At 47.5% G+C, this 21,470-nt stretch overlaps 2 protein-coding genes and 1 long non-coding RNA gene across 13 annotated transcripts in view; 1 reads left to right on the top strand and 2 right to left on the bottom strand.

The window, feature by feature from the left end:
- Positions 1 to 10,671, bottom strand: part of Dgcr8 (DGCR8 microprocessor complex subunit) — a 35,614-nt gene extending 24,943 nt beyond the window's left edge. Inside the window, exons 1-6 of one of the 4 annotated variants that reach the window (XM_013142036.3) lie at positions 10,534 to 10,671; positions 6,103 to 6,280; positions 4,685 to 5,683; positions 4,078 to 4,237; positions 1,583 to 1,725; positions 1,147 to 1,429 (exon numbers count right to left, since the gene is read on the bottom strand). In XM_013142036.3, the coding sequence (XP_012997490.1) occupies positions 1,147 to 1,429; positions 1,583 to 1,725; positions 4,078 to 4,237; positions 4,685 to 5,404 (1,306 nt within the window). In that variant the 5' untranslated portion in view covers positions 5,405 to 5,683; positions 6,103 to 6,280; positions 10,534 to 10,671. Of the gene's footprint in view, positions 1 to 1,146; positions 1,430 to 1,582; positions 1,726 to 4,077; positions 4,238 to 4,684; positions 5,684 to 6,102; positions 10,354 to 10,533 lie in introns of those variants that run through there. The other 3 variants (XM_003478389.5, XM_063226117.1, XM_063226118.1) reach the window with 3 other exon arrangements.
- A 15-nt stretch (positions 10,672 to 10,686) lies between these two features.
- On the top strand, positions 10,687 to 13,723 carry LOC134470698 (uncharacterized). The gene is made up of 2 exons (XR_010039762.1): positions 10,687 to 10,864; positions 11,621 to 13,723. It is a non-coding gene; the product is annotated as an uncharacterized LOC134470698 (long non-coding RNA).
- Positions 13,573 to 21,470, bottom strand: part of Tango2 (transport and golgi organization 2 homolog) — a 40,142-nt gene continuing 32,244 nt past the window's right edge. For 6 of the 8 annotated variants that reach the window (XM_063226128.1, XM_003478388.5, XM_063226127.1 and 3 more), the window contains 4 exons: positions 20,236 to 20,306; positions 17,389 to 17,542; positions 15,942 to 16,046; positions 13,573 to 14,630 (listed from right to left, as the gene is read on the bottom strand). In XM_063226128.1, coding sequence (XP_063082198.1) covers positions 14,510 to 14,630; positions 15,942 to 16,046; positions 17,389 to 17,542; positions 20,236 to 20,306 — 451 coding nt within the window. In that variant the 3' untranslated portion in view covers positions 13,573 to 14,509. The remainder of the gene's footprint in view (positions 14,631 to 15,941; positions 16,047 to 17,388; positions 17,543 to 20,235; positions 20,307 to 21,470) is intronic. The other 2 variants (XM_063226126.1, XM_063226123.1) reach the window with 2 other exon arrangements.

Here is a 21,470-nt window from a genome sequence, read left to right as displayed (position 1 = left end):
CCTGCCTTGCAAGCAGGCGTTTGTGAATTCGATCTCTGGTACTGATAAAAATGAAAAAGACAAAAAAAAAACAGGTCTAGGCCACATGATACCTGTGTTTCCCTTTCCTTATCTCTTTCAAAAGGCAAAAAAAGCAAAGAATAAGTTCCTTATTCTCTCAGTTCAAATTATTCTGGCAAGTACTTTATGATAGATTCCTATGATAGATTCTACTTGGAGCAAGAATATTAAAAAAACGACACACACACAAAACCTAATTAAAAACCACAGTCTTCAGGTTTTTCTCCCAATAGCAAAACAAGTACCCACGGTTGCAGGTATAACTCAGTGGTAGAAAACATGAACAGCATGCTAGAAGCCCTGAGTTCACTTTCCAGCACCGCAGTCAATCAGTCAATAACCTAACTGCTGACAGCAACTGTCTGTGACCTCATCACTGTCTCACTCTTCCCTCTGGTCCTGCTACTTCTGCATTCAGTAGTAGATCCAATGAGCTCCCTGACTCCTTTGGGGCCTCTGTGCTTGTCACCCCTCTTTCCAGATTCCTCCCCGTCTTCAGTAATAGCTTTCATCTCTCACATCTCTTCCAGGGCACCTTACACTCAAGAGTCTTGAGATAGGTAGGACAGCAATATACAGACACGCATAACACCTAAAAACAGGAAGTTCTCTTTGAAAGTGATCCAGCAGGTGGGCTGAAGGAAATCTACCACCTCAGAACAGTGGTAGTTTCACTGTACTGAATCCATGAACTGAAGACTCAACCTGAGCTTATCAGGACAAATCCAATCAGTGCCACATGAACACATACTACTGAAAAAGCAAGACTTCAGGAAAGCTCATACAAGCTGCCAGAAAGTCAGCTGGCACTGTCAGCCCTGTTCCATGGCAGCCTCAGGCATGCAGGCCTGGCAGAGCCTGGGCATAGGATCCAGGGGCACAGGACCCAGGCAGGCGTTTGCAAGAGCAGGAAGACAGCCTTTCCCAACCACATGTGAGTGCACAGGCACAGTCTCCTCCTCCCAGACACAACTAGGAACTAGGAATGGTGGCCTTTGGCAGTAGGAACAAGATGCCAGGGTAAGCACTGGATGCAGCTGGGTCCCAGAAAGCAGAAAGGGAAGAAAGCTCCTTTACAGAACTTACCAACTGACTCATCTTTGCACACCTCAACTTTGGCTTTCACCTGCCCCAGGGCTCCAGGGGCAGCCTCAGCCCCCAGCAGGTCCTTCTCATCTGGGGGCCCTGAGTCTGTACCCACAGAGTCAGGCTCTTCCAAAGGGAACTCCAGCTCTGTAGATCTGCTTAGGGGCTTGACGGGGGATACTTCCCCACTGGGAGTAAGGTCACTGCTTTGCTCTCGTTCCTCATTGTCCTTCATTTTCTTATAATGCAGACAAGGGATGCTACTCAGAGGAGGGTCGTGTTTCTGTGGATAGTGACATTGCAACAGAGGTTACCAGGATGACCCCGAGAGTCTGAAAACCTGAGGCTTTTCATAGGTCTTCATTTGGTTACAGCGCAACATGTGCAGATGGGCTTGTTGTGAGAACTGACAAGCCTAAACTGACACCTCTCCTACCCGTATGCTTCCAGTTCCTAAGAAGTAGGGTCTGGACCAGGTGACCACCCGAGACTCTCTGTGCAGGTACACAGGGACTCCAGAATTATGGAAGGTCATGATCCATCCATCCGGCAGTGGCTCTGTAGGTGGGCGGCCACGACCTGCACAGAAGAGAACATCCTACATTCACTTTAAAAACACTTAGGACTATCACTATAACACCTCTCACACATCAAACTGCTCTATGTTTATGTATTTATCTGGGTCTTTCTAAAGAGTAAGTTCCTGTCTGTCTTGCTCCCTGATATATTTCCACTTTTAGGATATCTTAAGGCATGGTGTGGGAACTTAGGTAAAATCATCATATGAGGAGCCCAAAATAAGGCTATATAAGCACACAAATACTCATCCCAACTTTTATCCCTACCTCTGGTGAATACTACAGGCAATAGACTTCTCTCCTGCCTGTTCAACCATGCCCATAGTCACCCCACAGATGGGGTGAACTTTGCTAATAAACTGCATGTCAATCAGACAATGCTAATGGGGACAAGGTGATACATTTTAAAACTTCAGAGCTGAGTGTGTAGCTCAGAGGTACAGAGCTTGCCTAGCACCAAAAATAAATAAATAAATAAAAATAAGATATTATTTCAAATTAATAAGATTCTACACTGGTCTCAATCTCTTCCTTACTTCATAGGTAGACATGAGAAAAAAGTTTCAGACTTTTTAAATCCACTTGCCACAGAGACAGACTTGATTGAAAAACACAAGACAGAAAAACACAAGGTAATGTTTAACTAAAACAATGCTGTTTATAAATAATAAGAGCAATACAAAATTTTGAAACATGAAGAAAATAAAGCCAATGAAACCTAAAACACTCTACATGATTAAAAAAAAAAGGTGCCAATGACTCTTAGGGAAAGATACTGGCACCACTGGGCCAGTACCCACCTGGACGCCCTGACCTGGTATCACCACCTACATACAACTAATACCAGATGATCACAAGAAGGGAGTACTGCCAATCAGAAGTGCATCCCATGAGTCTTCTTCAAGAGGATGAGCCAAGGAGGAGCTGCCTCATACTAGCTCTTAGCTAATTCAAGAAAATAAGCAAAAGAAATGCAGAAGCAAGCATAAGATAAGATGTAAGTTTACTCTAATTGCTAATCTGTGACAGTGGGGAGTCACAGACAGCCCAGCATCCAAAGAGTTCACAGCAGCAAGCAGGCAGGTCAGATCTATCACTGACCTGTGGGCTGCGCATGATAGACGCAGGTGTACAAGCCAAGTAAGACTCCTGAAACACAAAGCTAACTTTCCAGAGGCACCAAGATAAAGATCAGCTCTGCCTCCCACCTAAGTTCAGTGGGTCTGCGACTGCTTATCCCAAAACCTCTTCTATCTACCACCAACACAGATACAACATGCAGCACCTGGTACTGCCAACTCATCCTCTCCATGGCCCAAGGCAGGCAGTCATGGACACTTACTTCAGCCCCTCCACTTATCCTGGCAACTCTACCAGGACAATTACAAATGCCTCTAGGCAAGTACAGAAAGAAACCCACTACAACTCATTCTGTATCTGCCTCACATTAACAATAGAGCCTTGTAACACAACTCTGAACACTTCCATATTCCTCTCCCACTGTCTCAAAATTGAAATGCAAGCCCCACTGCCTGCATCTCTAAAAGATCTCCACTTCTAGGGGCTGGAGGTTTAGCTCAGCGGCATAAGCGCCTGCCTTGGAAGCCGGCAGTCGTGAATTCGATCCCTGATACCAATAAAAACGAAAAAGACAAAAAAAAAAAAAAAAAAATCTCCACTTCTATCCAAAGAGTTTTGATCCTACCTACCAAAAGTACACACACCATTCTGTGGTCCCAGGAGCCATGCTTTTAAACAAAATTCAAATAACACTGACCTACTTCTCAGTGGTTTCCTGTGTCACTTAGTGCAGAACTAAAACCTACAACACAATCATTACCTGCCACTTCACTGAGCACCCACCCATGGCCTTGGCCTCCATGCCCTCTAGATGCTAGTACTGGTCCCCAGTATACAATGACGTACTGACCTCAGGGGTCTTCTAAACAATACTGTATGGCTGTATGTCTGAGGGTATCCTTGGGTCCTTTCATTAGACACAACTGTCCTGTACTCAAATATGTGTATCAACCAACACCAATGCCTAGTAACAGAGTATTCTCAAAAGGTTTTTGTGGAAGAAACTGTACTTCTTTTCTTTTCTTTTTTTTTTCTTTCCCTTTTTTCAATATTGGGGATTAAATCTAGGGCCTTCATACAAACCTACACCCTTAGCTCTTTATAATATTGTGAGACAGGTCCAATTAAATCACTGAGTTGCAGACTGGACTCAAACTTGCAATCCTCCTGCTTGAGCCTCCCAGAGTGCTGGGATTATAAGCATGCACCATCACGCAGAGCTGAAACTGTATTTCGAATGCCTAGAAACACCATTTTGTGACCACAGACTTACTTTTGAGGACTGTTTTAATCTTTGTCATCATTGGCTGTACACTTGTCTCTCCATCAGAGGGATGGTCACTGTCTCCACCATATTTTTCCTCCATTCGCCTCTTCTTGGGAGCACAAAGGCCTTCTTCCAGCAGAGCATCCACATCATTGTCAAAGTCATCCTGCAAAACAAAATGTTCAGATCCCACAGCCCCTAGAGCCTGTGCCCCTGCACTGTGGCAAGCTTAACATTAGTGAAGATAGACATAGAAAAGAGGCGCTCAGGGGGTCTCAAAGTGCCCTTGTGGTATAATCTGAAAAACAAACAAAATGAATTGACAAGTGAAATCAACACACCTGGTCCAGGTGCACACCCCATCAAAAAGGCCTCTCAGCAGCACCCGCCAACTCAAGTTGGAAAGACGATACAAGGCCAAGTGTCAGTCACATTTTTCATTAAGAAACTTTAAAAATCCTTACATGTTTCTCTTCTCCACATTAAAGTTACTCAACCTGATAAGAGGTTGGGCTTTTCCAAAAATGCCTCTGCTTTCAAAAGATGAGACCATTCCCAAAATTTTCTTAGGGTTTTGCTCAGAGCCCTCTAGACAGAGAGGTTGCCAACATACCTCATAGGAGAAATTCAAGGCCTCTTCATCCACTCTGTCTCTTTGAACGATTGCTTTAGCCGTGAACCCGCCTGTTCCTTCTTCATCTAGCTCCAAATTGTCAGTAAAATCTTCTAACTCATCGAGCACTGCATACTCCACTCTCTTTTCCTGATCCAGCTCATTCTCCTCATCCTTCTTATCCGCACTGTCACCCCCTATGCCTACCCCATTACCAATACTCCCACCAAAGGGACAAGCATGCATGTCTCCACTGAGAGGACTAAGGAGCAGACTGCATTCCGCCCGAGTGTCGTGCTCTACTCCTGTGTACAGCACCTTCCTGTCCTTACTCCTGCAGCTCTCAGTAAAGCTCACACTAATCTTTACATCCTTAAGCAACTTAAGGTCAGGGGAAAACTTCCGGACCGCAGGTGCGTGCCGGGCAGTGCGCGGGCTGTGGCCACTACAGTTCGGGTCTATGAGGAGGCGGCCCTTAGAGAAGGATCCTTTGGAGAGAAGAGAAGCTCCGTAGAAGTTGAATGGGTCCTCGGCAGGGGGTTCGGACTGTCCATCACCACCAGAGCCAACGTCCATTACCTCTGCATCACTGGACGTTTGCAGGGGAGGTGGTGGAGACTGTTCACAGGGTAGCTCTTGGAAAGGGCAAGCTCGGTTCTCCATCATTGCTTCTCCTGCGGGCTCACGCGGGAGAGGAGAGGGACTCTCATACGTATCCATATTAAAAGCAGTTAAGACTATTTTAAAAGACCAGAGTTTTAAAACACCTTACATAAATCTATACAGCTAACATGCACAAGTCCGTTGAGACCCGGTGCCGTCCTGCCCGCGCTGTGCACACTGGCTGCTTAGTCAAGCTGGCCACATTGCTCTTTTCATTAATGTAGACAGCTTTTAGAACCACTGCCTCAATTATTGGAAATCACAATGCACTCAGCTTAAAAGACTGACGACTAATGAGTCTGTCTTCATGCCAAAATGGCACCTCTCTTCTTCCACCTGCAAAGAAATTTAAAAATAGCATCACAAAATGACAGAAACTTTTCACTTCCCTGGTGCCAACAAGTCAAGCACTATTCACAGTGTAGTACAGCACTTAAAATAATAATGCATACCAGGACATTTTAGACATCAGAACAAACTTATACTATTTTTCTTTAGAACTTAAAATTATAAATTAAGTTCTAAGTTAAATATTTTATTAACTGTCCATTTTAATTCCTACTTCAGAAGCACAAAAACGATTTTAAGGCTCAAAAAGAATAACAATAATAAAAAAAACTACACTAAACTTCACTGCAGCACTCCCCTAATTCAGTCTAACAGATAAGCAAGCATGCAGTGGGAGGCCGCCTTTTCTGGAACACACAAAATACATGGTTTCCCTCAGGCCATCAGAGCAACATCAATCCACTCACCTGCAAGGGCTGGGTCAGTCAGAGGGAAAGCATGAGACCCTCAGCTCAACTCTGTGGCACTAGAAGCCTCAGAGATATGGCCAGGCACTCTGCTACCCAGGGACCCCCTCTCCTGGGCCCACGTGGACAGGACAGTGATGCAGCGTGCTGAGGTCACCAGAGAGATAGCAGCATAGTTCTGTTACCAATAGAGGAAAGGGGCAGGTAGCTGTTGGGAAGGGAACCTGCTGGAATTTTAGGGGGAGCTGCAGGAGCAAGCTGGAACCAAGGTTGAGAGTCTTGGGTACTTTGAGCCTAGCTCCATCCTGGGGGCAATAAACTATCAAGGGTGAAGCAACTGTTATCAGAAAGAAGACTTGGGGGCTGGGGATTTAGCTCAGCAGTGTAAGCGCCTGCCTGGCAGGCACAAGGTCCTGAGTTCGACCCCTGGTACCAAAAAACAAAGAAGACTCAGCTATGCCAGACATAGGCAACTGCACCCAGCTATTGGTAAAGCCAGAGGACGAAGGTATAAAAGAGGCTCTGGACACATCAAAGACTGACGATACCTGTGGACCCAATGGGATTGATAGCAGAGAAAAGAGGGACCCAACGTAAGGGAGGCTTTTCCCTTGGAGCAACACACATATTCTAGCATCCAGGCAGGAGCCTGGAGAGGAGAATAGAGGGATGCTCCAGATCTGACAGGCCTTAAAGTCACATCTCTCCACCCCAACTAGCCCAGGAAGATCTGGTAGGCCAGATCACATAAGCAAGGAGACAAATGCCAAAACCACAGGAGGAAAGTGATCAGAGTGGGAAGAGTGCCTACTCTAGTAAGCTGCACTACTGAAAAAGCACAAAAAGTGATGACTCAAGGTAGAAAAAGCAGGTAAAGGTCAACAGCCAGAAAACCCAAATGTCTACAACAGGACTGCCAGCAACCAGAAGCATGTGCACAGACACACACACACACATGCATGCATGTATACTCCCACTCCATGCACATACAAACATGCACATGCTGTCATGCACATATACGGACACAAGCATGACCACACCTATAAGTAGCAGATCAAGAGGTAAGCAAGCACGTACATTAACTCTGAAGACCCCAGAAAAACACAAGAGGCAGCAGACATCATCTGTTTAAGAGGCTCATAATGAAAGGATGGAGTATAGTAGCTATGCTTTGAAGGAGATACAACATAAAATCCAGGAACTTGTTCAGGTTAAATTAACTCAAATATTCACTGATAGTCTCTTCTGAGGGAGATGCTACCACAAAGAGACACAGCTGGAAGGGCAACAACCACTGTACTGTTATTGTATTTCTAAATACTAGAATGGTCCAATGTTTCTGAATTCAATAGAAATTTAACAAAATACTTCCCCAAAAATATGTCTGTCAAAGGCGCTTAGGATAAACAAAAACAATGTCAGATTGAGAAAGTAGCAGTCACTACACTAAGGAGGCTGCAACTAGGCTGGCATGAAGGACAACAAAAGAGTGAAGGCCAGTCTCCTGGCAGCCAAGAAAGACCACTGCAGAAACAAACAGGTCAACACAGTGTGGTAGACTTCACATAAGACCATGACCAGATTCCCCAGAACCTGGTAAGTGTGCAAAGACCTTAGGGAGTCAATGTTTGAAGACCCATGAGCTGAGCAGTGGAGATAAAGGGTAGAACAGGATGGAGAAGCCTGTTGTGTGCCTGCATGTTAACAGCTAAGAAAATAACCTGCATGTTAACAGATAAGATGATAATAATTGCTAAAAAGGGTCTTGAAAAGATAGACAACATAGGGACCTTAAATCCTGGGATGGGAGAATACATTCCTGGAGGTTCAGAAAGAAAGCTGGTCACCTCTGAACTTGGCAACGGGTAGTCCTGGGCAAATTCCTTACTCTTTGTCTATGTGCTTTCTCTATTCATTCACAGCCCTTTGCCGAATGCCTTCTACAGGACATACACACCATTCTAAATGCAACAAGCACAAGACAGACAAAAATCCTGGCCCACAGAGCTCAGATTTTAGCAGGGATGATAAACAAGTAACAACTAACAAAAGCACCTAACATGTCACATGCTGAGAAATGCTCAAGCTTTAAAAGGAAGAAAGTAAAGGAGTGGGAAAGGGGAGGCAGCTTCCAAAAGGGTGGTGAGAGAGAGATCCCACATCCACTGTTTCCTTGAAGGCAGAATAGAGCCAATTAGGTAGAAGGGGTAAGAGGGAAGATCCCTGGCAACACCTGGAGGAAAAGTGAAGGCACTAGGGCAGAAGTATGCTGTGACCAAGCTAGGGCAGTGTACACAGTGACAATAGACCACATCAGTCAGGCTTTGGCTTTTATCTTGACAGATAGGCCACTGGACAGGAGGATCTAACAGTGACATTACAAGGATAGCATTCAACCCTCAGCCTGCACATGGTCAAAACATTTTATGTACTTAAAGTCATTCAGTTCTTATGTAGTTCTGAAAGTAAAGTTAAGCATAGAAAGATTAAAACAATTTGCTCCAGGTGACACAGGTGGGAAGTGGTACATCTGTCAACGAGGTAAGCTAGCCTGAATCTGCACTGCCTCAGTTTTATACTATCTTACGGTTTAAAGAAACACACTGGGTTCAGAAAAACTATAAATATATAGCAAAGGGTCCAAAGATGAGAGCAAAGAAAATAATTAAGACTCCCTGGTAACTTAGACTAGGACACAAAAATGAAAGTAGAGAAACAACTGTTGGAAACAAAAGGTGAGCTGACAGGGCATTTTAAGGGATGCAAAAAAGAATAAAACAGTAATCAAGGTGACTTTAGAAAAGCACAAGATGTGGTAGGGGGACTGAAGTTTGATTTGGACACAGCTCCTTGGCATCAAAATAACATGTGATAGGCGAGTGTGGTGGAACAGGGCTGTGATTCCAGCACTTGGGAGGCTGAGGCAGGTGGATCTCTGAGTTCAAGGCCAGCCTAGGCTATATAGTGAGGTCAAGGCCAGTCTGAACTACAAAACAAGAACCTATCTCAAACCTTCCCCAGCAGCAGGACCAAAGGCAAACAAACAATGTGGAAAAGGCAGTTGGAAGTGTGAGGCTGGAGTTCAGGAGGCAGGTCAAGAGCTGCAGATAAAGGTGGAGAATGAAAGGTGTCCAGAAACATTGGCATTAAACCCAAAAGGCTGGATGAGATCACGTGGGAAGGGGACACTATGACAAGAGAAGACCAAAACTGAGCAAACTAGTCCAAATCATTTTTCCACCTCAAGGTTACAAAAAGACTATAAAACAACCCCTGGGAAGTGCTCTAAACTGTGCCTGGCCATGCACAGTTCAAAGGGTGGCTCTCCACTCTTCAGTCTTACTGCTGCTTTAGATGATTGAAAAAAACGATACAACGTTGTCTTGCTAACTGGATTATGAGCCAGCAGCACATTGGTAACAAACTCCCAACCCAACACACTCCTCAGTTGGAGTCCCCTTACTGGGCAGACACCAAGCACTGGCTGTAGTGTCCAGTACTGTGGCTGCAGTCATTCACTAAAGCATTTCCCTGCAGATTCCCGCGCAACCCAGCAGCAGGATGACCTCATCCATTCCTTTTGTCATCCTCTGAAGGGCTTCACATCTTGTGCTCACTCACAGGGGAAACACACTCAGTACCCTGACTGACCATTCACTCCCAATGATGAAGGATGGCCTGCAGTGGTTTGAGGCACTCCTACAACTGGGAGTCCAGTCTGTGGCAAACAAAGCCGTCAGAGGTCCCCTGCCAAGTGATTGGCCTCCAATAGTCGACAGCCCTACATGGAACCGCTGTGCATCAGGTAATAAGGTACATGCAAGCATGCAAAGGCAAATCAAATTCCTACCATGAGCAACCCAAGTCCATAGGGGAATACTTGACAGGTATCGCCGTCAACAGGTTGCCACATTCCATTTATTTCTACCACGTTTAATGTTACAGTAGAAGCACATCCTTATTATCTAAGGGACACTCAATCCGGGAATATTTGGAGATTTAAATGATTTCTCAGATTTCCCCAACTACGTTAACGCAGTCAGGGTCCTGGCCGAGCACTGTTCCATCCACACTTTTCCCGCCTGAAGGCGATGCTACGACTTCGGGTCAGGGGTGAGGTCTCTTTACCCAGGCGTGAGGACAGCAAGAACACCTGGACGTGGGGCCCGCTCCCTAGCTCCAGCCAGATCCAAGACCCCGGCCCCCACCCTATGTTCTCTGCTGCTGCGCCCGCCGCCCGCAGCCACGTTGCCTCACAAAGCCCAGGACACCGCGTGGCCCAGCCCGCCTCGCATCCCTGCCCCGCCCCGCGCCTGAGCCCACAGCCTTGGCCCAAGAGGGAGGAGAAAAGGTGAGAAGGGCGCGCCCTCTCGCGCAGGCCGCAGCTTCCGCCCTCCAGCCCGCGGGGCGCCCTTGGCGCCCCGCACCTACCTGCGGCACCTGCAGCCTGCCCGGGCCGCCTGCTACCCGACCAAAGCAGAGACCCTCACCGCCCCGCTGCTGCTGCCGCCGCCGCCACAAGACCAGCAAGGCCCCACAAGCTCTCCTGTCGGCAGGACCCGCCTGCCGCGCCGGGAGAACGGAGGGCGGACCTTTGCAGTGTGCGACCAATACCCGCGCGCAACCACCAACATTGGAAGAGCCGCAGAGCGGGCTGCGGAGCAGCCAATCGGCAATCGAAGGTACGCGTGCTCGCGGCGCACGGCCCAATAGCTATGCCACGTGGGCGGGACCAGGCGCCAAGGCCGGCGCTACGCTAACGGTAAGCTGCTGGGGCGGGGCTTCGGCGCGCAGAGGGCGGTGGCCGCGAGGAGCGCCGGGAGCACGGGGGATGCCGGGAATAGGGGCGTAGAAAGTGCAGTGGGTGCCGGGAAAGTGGAACGCTGAGGACACTGGGAGACCTTGCATGGAAGCGCTCTACTGTGGGCTGCGCAGGAGGGGTCCTACGTCTAGGCGTTGCACAGCCTCTAGTTAAAAGCGTTAGTTGGTCAAATAGTCATGTTTTTAAAATCATGTATGCTAGAGGCTGAGGATTTAGCTCAGCGGCATAAGCGCCCGCCTTGCAAGCAGGTAGTCGTGAGTTCGATCCCTGGTACCGATAAAAAAAAAAGACAAAAAAAAAAATCAAGTATGCTCAAGTCTCGGACACTTTTCCATTCGGTAATACGGTATCCAGAGTCTTCAAAAAGGGAGGATGTGAGTAAATGAAGAGACAACTTCTTAGCGTTCGCCAAGTGTAGAGAGAATAACGGAAACAGATTTCCCATTGGGCAGGCATCTCAGTAATTGCTACTGAACACAAAAATCATGGGTATTTTTAGTTTAGTGGTTTAAAAAATAGTGGGCCAAAAACTGAAAAGTAGGTTTTGGTACTAAGGATTGAACCCCGAATCTCTTGATTCTGACCCACACTAGCATTGAGCTACATGCCCAGCTGTCGGGGTGCGTGCGTGCGTGTGTGTGCGCGTGTGTGTGTGGGGGTGTTGATTTGTTTTGTTTTACACTGTTGTAATTGCAGTTTCTACCCCAAGATACTTGTAGTAGCAGAGGAAGCAGTAGCTTTGCAGTAGAAGGAAGCCTGGAAGACAGCACCATAAACAAGCAACCAAGGTCATCAGCATGTCCAAACTGAGCAAATTGTACACTTCAAATATTTGTTACAGTGTATATTAATTGTGCCTCAACAAATGTGAAGGAAAAACACCCATCCACATACTATGGGTTTCCTGAGGACATGGACTCATTTTTTGGTATTTCTGCCTCAAAAGGCACAAAATCTTATAGTGCATAATCAGTATCATTCAAGTCAGACAGTGGACCCACCTTTGAGCAAAAGAAAACCACTTAGGTGGGGAGCACCAGGAGCATGGAGGGATGCCAGGAATAGGGAACCCAGACTCTAAATAAGATCTTAGCTCAAGAAAGGATATTAGTGGGAGAATTGGTAAACTTCAAATAGAACCTCTTGACTCACTAATAGTATTCTGTGGAACCTCCTAGGCCTATTTGTAGGTTTCCTTGTATGTTCTAGGTTATTCATTTTATTTTTGGTTTTTGCAGTGCTGAAAAGTTAACCAGGGCCTTGCACATGCTAGGCAAATCCTTTACTACTGAGCTACATGCAACTTTAACATAGAACTTTGCTAAGTCAGTTTGGCAAAAACCTCTCCATCTTTGCTATCTGATCAGGTTCCTCATTTTCCTACCACCTCCCAGGTGATGTCTGACTCCCTCCATACTTTGCCTTTGGCAGTAATCTTGTTTAGTCAGTTTAGCCTGAATCATTCTTACCCATTTTCTCTTCATATTAGGCAAGTGCTCTACCACTGAGTTACATCCGCAACCAACAACAGACACTTGTCCCACAACTCTGCAGGCTGAACACAGATCCAGACAGCAGCAGAGTCACAGCTGTGCACCCTCTGACAGCTCTGGGGAGGTTCCAATCCAGGCCTATCTCCCAGCACTCGGTTCATCCCTGGCTGGTACAGAACTTCATATATTGTTGTCTCTGTGCCTGTGCCCAAGTTCCCTTTCACAGAAGGGCACCAGTCACATTGCATTCAGGCCCAGCCTAAAGGCCCCATTTTGATTATCTCTGGAATGACCCTGTCTCCAAACACAGTCACATTTTGAGGTACTGAAGGTTAAAACTAAAATTTCTCTTTTTTTGAGTGAGGGAGGGCACAACTCAAGCCCTAACAACACTATATATATCTTGGATGCCCATTCCTCAGAAGGCTCATTGGGATACTCCAGACAGGCTGGGGAGCTGACAGACTAATGACAAGACTTAACTTTCCCTAGGCATGTCCAATCCTATAATAGAGGGAAACAACTTGGGAGGTTTGGCACAATGGCAGGGTGCCTGGTCAAAGTGGGTGCTGGCATAGAACAAGGCTACAGGACACAGGGCCAATCAGTGAGGCGGATAGAAGATGCTGGCAGTAGGGTGGTAGCCCCAGCTAAGAGCCTGTAATTCTGATTGCCAGACACATGTGGACTTGAGACTAGTTTCCTCACAGGCCTGGGGCAGGGAAAAGTAGGCTTCTGTTCATCCCCAAACAAGCCAATAATTCATTACATCCAGGCTGGGACACCTCATAGCAGGTCCACATCCATCCTGTGCTCACTGCTCTGGGTGCCATCTTCTGAAAAGCCAAGTCAGGCAAAAAGAAGCCTTGAGCTGTGCATTAAATATGTGGGATTCACAAGCCTGTGGATGCCTTTCCATCCCAGAGTTCCTCTTAATAATCCCTAGTATTAGGTGATTTGCCCTGTAAACAGCACCTAATTTCCATACACATAGGTCCCCGTGTGCTTCAGTCTCTGCCCAAGGATAGATGAACCACCTTCCATAGACTTCATCATGTGGAAGACAAAAGGAAGAAGGAGAAAGAGCCTTGTATAGGCATCTGTACTGCTGCAGGGAGTCCTGTCACCATCGCACAAAGGAAAGACCTTGAAACATCACAGACTCAAAGCTTTATTATCCATAGCTCACATTAAATTCAGATTCCTATGAAGCTGGACTGTCCAAGAAAGAAGGATACAGCAAGGGTTAGCTAAGTCTCCTTGCTGAGACAGGCTTGCACAAAGCCCTCAATGCTCACCTGAGTGAGGAAGGGCCCAGAAGTCCTGGGCACACACTCAACTGCCCTCCCCAGTCAGAACAACCAGTGTGCATGGGACCCCTGTGTACAGAAAACCTTCTAGAATACATGGGACACCTACACCACCCTAAAATCATCCAATGTACATGGAAACTGCCCCGTGTACTTAGGACTCCCTGGCATATGCAAGACCACTGGATCTCTACCAAGGATATGCTTCAGTTGTAAAAGTGGATTTTTCTTGTGTCTTCTTTGATGTGGCCTGTCTCCTCTGCAGGAGGAGGTCTGGTTACTGAGAACTGAACTACAATTGTACTGTGTACTCCCACCAAAGAAAAATCCTGTTTAAACAAATGTTTATCCCTGCCACTTGACCAGAGCAAAGACCCACTAGCCAGAAGTACATATGTGGTGAAAAGTGTTCTTCTGCCTGCTATGTGTATATGCATATGTGTGCCTGTGTACCTATCCATGTATACACGTGCATATTTATGCATGTAAGTGTGTTAACACATACCCTGTATCTGTATGTGTGTATTTATGCACATAGGCAGAGTAGACCCAGGTACACTGTCAATGTATGGCATATCTGGAACTGTGCAGGTCTAGCATTAGATTCTGTCATTCCTCATTGACACAAAGACAGACCCTGAGCTGGGTACAAGGACATGGATAGGTAACACATAGATCAGAGATGCTGGGCTTGGAAGACACTGGCTGAGTTATGGGCAGGGTAGTATGGCCATGAAAATTCTAGTCCACACTGGCCTTGATGCAGGGCCTCCCAGGAGCCGTTAGCTCTGAAGCATGAACTCATGGGTGTTGGTCTCCCAGCGGGAGGGATCCTTGTCCAGCATGCTGCGTTCTGTGAAGGTCACCTGGCCATTTGCATCCACAAGGATAATGGTGTTGGTTCTGAAAGACAATATTCTCTATACAGCCCCTGGTGCCAGTCTCACCTATCAGAGCCATATCTGAGGTAGAAGAAGCAAGCCCAGTGTTAGCCTGCAGGGAGGTGGGAGTGGGGGTGGGTACGAGTCATAGATGAACAGCAGTCTCAACCCTGGGGTCAGGAAGGAGCTTGTCAGGGGCATCTAGGTTTCCTGGCTGACCCTGTAGGCCCACAGTGGGTGAGTCTTGTTGCTTCTGCTCTGAAACACCAGCCTTCTCTGCCTTCCCTTTCAGCAACTGCCTTGTCTGCCGGCTTGCCACAGTCACAGAATAACTGCTAGGCTGTTTACCTACCTACTCGGAGGTAGGTAACCTACCTCCTACCTACTCCGAGTCATACCTACCTACTCGGAGGATCCCAAGGTCTAGACTTTTAGCCACTTCCTGGATAACTCCCTCCTGTCCTCTTCCTCCCCTATGTCCCCAGCCAAGTCAGCTAGCCCCCTGCTTACACTCAGCAAACTCTCCACCTCCTCTCCCAACCAGTCTTCCCCATTGTGGGAGGTTCTTCGTGTTGTTTTGTTTTTAGTTTTGTTTTTGAGACAAATTTGCACTATGTAGTTCAGGCTGACCTTGAACTTATTATGTAACCCAGGCTGCTGCTGAACTCACGGCAATATTCCTACCTCAGCCTCCCAAGTGGTGGGATCACAAGTGTGTGCCACTGTGCCCCGCTTGGGAGGTTCTTCATGTTGTAATACCTGTCTCCCATGGAAGAAAGGTAGACACACACAGAAATGACCAGCCTGCAGGCACCATCTGGGTAACCCATGGGGCCTAGAATGTCAGTACTAGGGCATCTACCCACAAGGATTTGCCAAGAACAACACATACTATCCCTGGCTCCCTAGTGGCTATAATACTGGCACCTCACTGGAAGGGAATATGATCAAAATACCAATAGCCTATCTCACAGGATTAGAGAAAAGAATCCTAAAATTCACCTGGCACCAGAAGACACCTAGAAGAGCAAAAGCAATTCAGAGCAACAAAGGCAAGGCAGGCAGCATTACAATCCCTGACTTGGAAAGGGACAGCTCAGGGGCCCCTCCTAGGACACAGTGGAAACTCAAGAGCCTTAAACTGAGCTGGCAGTCATTTATCCATGACCTTCTCAGCCCCCACAGCCAAATCTAGGCAGGGCAGAGGCTCTACAATCCACTCATCCAAGAAAGGGGCCTGGCCCTAGCTAACTGTGGTGTGTGGGAAGCTGTTTCTTTGCCATTTTCTCCAACCTTGGAGGTGACATGCCCCGCAGCCCCAGGCCCACCATACCTAGTGCCATAGTCCAGGCCGCGCACACACACAGCTGCATACTTGCTCAGTATAGACTGTATATACTCCTGACCCTGGTCCTCAATGGCTGGGTCTGGCAGCTGTCTGGAAGAACAGAGCAAAGGAGTAGCCATAAGTTCCTCTGCTACCTGCCTACAGCCCTATGTAACTGAGTGGCCCAAAAGCCTTGAGGTTTCTGAGGAGCCCCTTGGCTTTGGACAGGCTGTGCAAAACCACTGAGTTTTTTTTTTTTTTTTATCTTCTTTGTTGCTTGGTGCCCCATACTTGTGTTAATCTTCCATGTAGGACTCCATCATTATGCCCAGTCAGCTAGATGCCACACACACACTTTCTGCCTGCCCCCAGAGTTACTCTATGGAAATCTGTCCATGTGACAGGAGTCTGCTTGAGCCCTGAGACTTGCCAGTCACTACAATGGGCTGCAGGGCTGCAGCCTTCAATTGGAACAGCCAGGGTCCATCACAGAACTAGCCAGCGTCCATAACAGAACTGCCCAGGATCACACAATATCCAACCACTATGTGAACTTATTGCTAAGAAGCTGGCTGGACAGAGAGGCCAGTAGGGCTCCCTCCAAAGAGGTACTAATGCTGAGGCTAAAGGATGATGCCATGGCATTGAGGAGAGGGAGGTGGAGAGACGAGGGCAGATGAGCAGGGGCAGGGAAGAGCGCTAGGAAATCATGGTGGGGCCATTTCTCTGAGGAGATGCTAGAACAACAGAGCTGAAATTAGTGGTAGTAGATACTAATCTAAGCGAGAAGGTGGCCAGCTTACATGGGAAGCGAAGGGATATGTAGGGCTGCAATGAGACCAAGGCTGCACATGAGACCAAGGCCAGCTTGACAAGCACTGAGCCCCTCTACTGGGATGGCCAAGACGTAAATGCCCCGTATCTGAAGATGTCCCATTGCCACCTGCAGTGTCTTAAAGCCTCTAAACCAAGAAGCATGTGGGGGCTCCCCTAGTTCCAGGGACACGTGCACTTGTGCCCAATGTTCAGCCCAGATCACTGGGGAGACAGCATATGAGAGATTCTGTCACCTTCCAGACCAGCTCTGGGCCTGGATTTTCATCTATGGCTCTTCCCCTCGGGGCTTTCTGAACACCCAGAAACTTCCAGAATTTCCAAGTGGCCTTCCTCATGTGGAAAGGAACTTCTAGCTCCTCTAATGTCATGCAACATTACATCTAAGATCTGAGAGCAGTAAGCTTCCTAGCCCACAGGCCCTCAGTTGCCCCACTTCTCACCATCAGAGTCCCCTACTGGAAACATTAACTGGATGTCCAACGTGACAAGCAGGGAAAGCAGGAAGATAGCCAAAGAGCTAGCCATGGTCACTTCTATAGGCCCCTACGAAGCAGAGCCTGCCCTCCTCTGTGGCCCAGAGCCTGGAATGATCACCCAGGGGGATTTGCCCACTTACGCCTCCTCATTGTTCAGCACATCCAGGAGCTGGGCGACAAGGGCATCCTTGGGGAGCGCTTCGCTCTGCTTTACAGCCTTCAGGAATAGCTGCTTGCCAAAACATAGCTTCTTCCAGGGTGTCTCCAGCAGTGCGTTGCTCAGCCCATAGGTTCCTGTAGGGAGGAAGGGTCAATCTGACCATGCAGAGACCCTGCTATGTGATTTCAGGGTAAACTCCTACTGTCTCACCAATCCACCTGGCATAAGATAAGGTGCCTTGGGTACAGCCAGGGACAACAAAATTGGAACAGACTGAGACCAAGCTATTATTTTCTTCTAGTGCCTCTGTGCCCTTTCTGCCCCATCTGTGTAGTGAGAGATGAAGAACTCAACTGGTGGGGATATACAAGAGACCATGAGGTATAGCTACCTGAGGCCTGGATGAACATATTGACATAGAATAAACAACTAGCACTCCAATGTGGAATCTCTCTCTAGGCTAAAGCATAAGAATACTGACAAAGGTCAAAGGTGAACACTCAGCAACCTATAGCTAGTAGGCTTATCACGATAAGCCTTGACTTGTGCTAGTAGTTAGGAAACCCTAGCCATGTGGGAACATCTATATTATGTTTTATCCCTGAGCCTGCCCCCCAACTTGATCCATGTCCTACATCATCATCATCATCATCATTTTGATGCAGGGGATTGAACGCAGGGCTTGGTACCTGCTAAGTATGTGCTTTACTACTGAACCAAATTCCCAGCCCCTCTTTTTAAAAAACAGCTTTATTGAGATATGACTCACATTTTCTATAGTTAACCCATTTAAAGTATGTCATGTTTAATGGATTTTAATATATACACAAAATTGTGCTATCATCACCACTATCTAAATCCAGAATTTTTCATTATCTTCCAAAGAAACTCAAGACTGATTACCACAATATCTTCTTATTCCACCTCCTCCCCAGTCTCTGGCAGCTTGGATCAGGTAAAGGCAGGCTTTGGAATGGAACAGGATACAGATGAAAGAAATTTCTACCAAAAATAACTTAGCAGAAAATAAGCATCTCCAGGTGGGAGTGGGTCTCAGTCACTGAGGACAAAAGGCTTCAGGATAGCTTCCAGCTGTTTCCCCAAAGCCCTCTGGGCCAGTTCTGAATGAGGAAGGAGGATCTCTGCTTCCTTTTATGACTCGCGTTTTCCAAGCGTTTTCCAATTTCTTCTCAGGCAGTTACCAAAGGTTCAGGGCAGCTCTGATGACATGTGGACAACTAACCACTATACTGCACACTGGGACACTTAAGATGCTGAACTGATGCAGAGGCATTAAGACAACCAAAACAGTAAGAACATGATCCCAAGCTTAGCACCACACAGACCCCAGTCCTTTGCCTCACTGTTAGGTATCACCAGGCTCTTTGGGAACTTAGCAGAACTTTCTCTGGACCCCCATGGCTCTGCAAAGGTGGGAAGGGAAGGGCCAGCATCAGACGGTGGCTGCTCACAGCTGGCAGAGAGCCCCACATTCAGAAAGAGTGGGCCTGTTCAGGAGAGGAGGTGAAATGCACTAGAAGCCACCCTCCAGGAATGGGATAGATGCAGTCTCCTCTGAAGATGCCACTGGCCCAAAGTATCCTGGCCCGATCACCATCCCAATGGACTGCTGTTCTGAAATTCCTTGACCCACCTGTGCCCAACATGTTCCTGGGAAGCCATGAGAAGTTGGAAGGCAGCACTCGTATGAACCAGTGTGAATGCAAATATATACTGGTATGAGCCAGCAGGCATCACAGAGCTCATGATCAGCCCTGAGGTCTGCCAGCCTCCTAGATGTAGTCAAGTTGGGCCTCACAACTGTTCTGGGTGCTGTTCCTCACCTCCCTTGAGCCTAGAATACTCTTGAGTTTCAGGCCCATCACGGATCTGCTGTAGATAGGGGTGACCTGTGTGCCCCTACCTCACTTGGTGACCGGTGCTAATTGTAAAGAAAGTCCCTGTGACTTGGGGACACAGGAACTGTGCGACAAAAGGGAGTTTTGTCACACATTAGGTGTCTGGGTGGTGCTGAGAATGTTAACATTCCTCAGGGCCTAGAATGCCTGATAAAGGCCAATGGCTTAAATGAAGGGAAAAGAGCTGGTATCTGAGGTCCACAGTCCTGAGATGCCAACAGTGATGACTGGCCTCAGGCAGCAAGCTGCAGGAGAAAGCATCAGACCTGGGACAAGACACAGACCTCCTTCCCCTCAAAGAGGGGGTATAATGTAATATTCTCTGCTTACTTGGGGGGAGGGGAGCTATCAGAGGCTTCCAGGAAATCACAATACCGAAGTAAGCAAGAATATCAGGGTAGAGCCACAGAAGGTACAGCCTGGACAAAGATGTGAGACTCCCAAGGAGACCAGGGCAGAGTGGAGGAGACAAAAAGGGAGATTCTCCAAGGACATGGACCAAGCAGGAGACAGTGCAGAAGTGAGCATTTATGAGGGGCTGGAGTGTAGTGTGTAAGTGCACCTGGGCAGAAGTGCAGCAAAAGATCCCAGATGGTAACTGCCCCAAAGGCTCTGAGACAGACAAGCAGATACAGGACTGACATGTGAGCCTAGGGGATACTGGGCGCACTGTAGGGCTATCGTAGAGTCCACATCAGGCTCTGTGTCTCACTTTCTAGGAAAAGCCCACAAGAAGATAGCAGGAAGAATATTAGGCTCAGTGCAAGCCAAAGTCCCATACAGATCATAAAAGTGCACAAATCAGCAAAATGTATAGTCCCGGGAGAAAAGTGTAACAGAGGCCTGGTCCCCGGATCCTCAACACAGCAGCAGTGCTTCATCCTGTCAGGCTGCCAGACCAGGCTCACCTGGAGTCAGGACGATGGGCTCAGGTTCCCCCCGGTTTCCATAGTAACAAATGACATCTCCTTTTGCTGTGCTGTGAATGGAAGAAAGAGAAGGTCAGATAGGACCATCAGAGCATCCTGCTCGCAGCACTGCCCTGTAATCTCATGGGCCTATTCCCTGAGCCCTGGCTGGTGGCCAAGCACAAAAACGATGGTCTGCTTTAGCCAGGCTGAGGGACTGGGAAAGGCAGGCCATGGTGATCTGGTTCCTGTCCAGCATCACAGAACATTGCTGGCTCATCTTACAGATGACCAACAGGGGGAAGGAATATTATGGACCTTCCTGCCTAGCTGAATGCCCTAGAGCACGATCACACTGACAATTATAGGGCTGCGCCCCATCTCCATGAACACCAGTGTCTTCTGGTGAGTTGCAGCCTCCACCTCTGCAGCTCATCTCCAAGTGCTTCCGAGGCTGCTAGACAGGAGGCCTCAGATGACACAGGCTTCTGAAAGACCACAGTTTCCTACTATCATATTCTTAGACAATTAAATTTCCTACTATCATATTCTACAACAATTAAAATACTTCACTGCTGAGGATGCCCCAGTTTCACAACATCACAGTAAGTCTTGCTGCTGAAACTTGGAATTCCTTTTTGTTGGCTGTTGTTTAGTACTAGGGATCACTGAGTTACAGTCCTTTTTATTTTGTTTTTTTGAGACCGGGTCTTGGCTAAGTTGCGCAAGTGGGACTTAAACTTGACTTCTTCCTGCCTCAGTTTTAAGTGTGCACCATGACTTTGAGATCTGTGAGACACTCTCCATGTCAGACACCAGACAAAGAGACCTGTATCTTCCAAATGGACAAATGTAGAAAAGAGGGTAAAAGGATAAAAAAAAAGAATGGGTGTGGGTACTGGTAAGTCCACCCATCCCTCCTGCTCCACACTGCCACCAGGCAAGACTCACCCTCCAGCCTCCAGAGCCTCTAGTCTTGTTCACAATCTTCTTACATCACACCCCTTGTCAACTTTCTTAAGATGTCTAGTTATTGAGTTCGGAGCTCTTGTTTCCAAGCAGAAAGCTTTTGAACTTTTGATGTAATGACAGTAGTATCAGGTGCCCATGCTGATTATTACCAGAGCCACCCTGGCCATACAAAGGAAGGCCATTCTGTGGCTTGGATTCCTCATCAGCACCCATCAGCAGGAGCTGCTCACTGCTACCCTCTAGCCCTGGTACTATCTGCCATT

This window comes from Cavia porcellus, unplaced genomic scaffold (genome assembly GCF_034190915.1).
Source record: "Cavia porcellus strain 051 isolate PalLab524CR breed Dunkin Hartley unplaced genomic scaffold, mCavPor4.1 scaffold_16, whole genome shotgun sequence".
Classification (NCBI taxonomy): Eukaryota; Metazoa; Chordata; class Mammalia; order Rodentia; family Caviidae; genus Cavia; species Cavia porcellus.
Note: the sequence above shows the minus strand (reverse complement) of the source record. Positions and strands in the feature narration are given on the sequence as shown.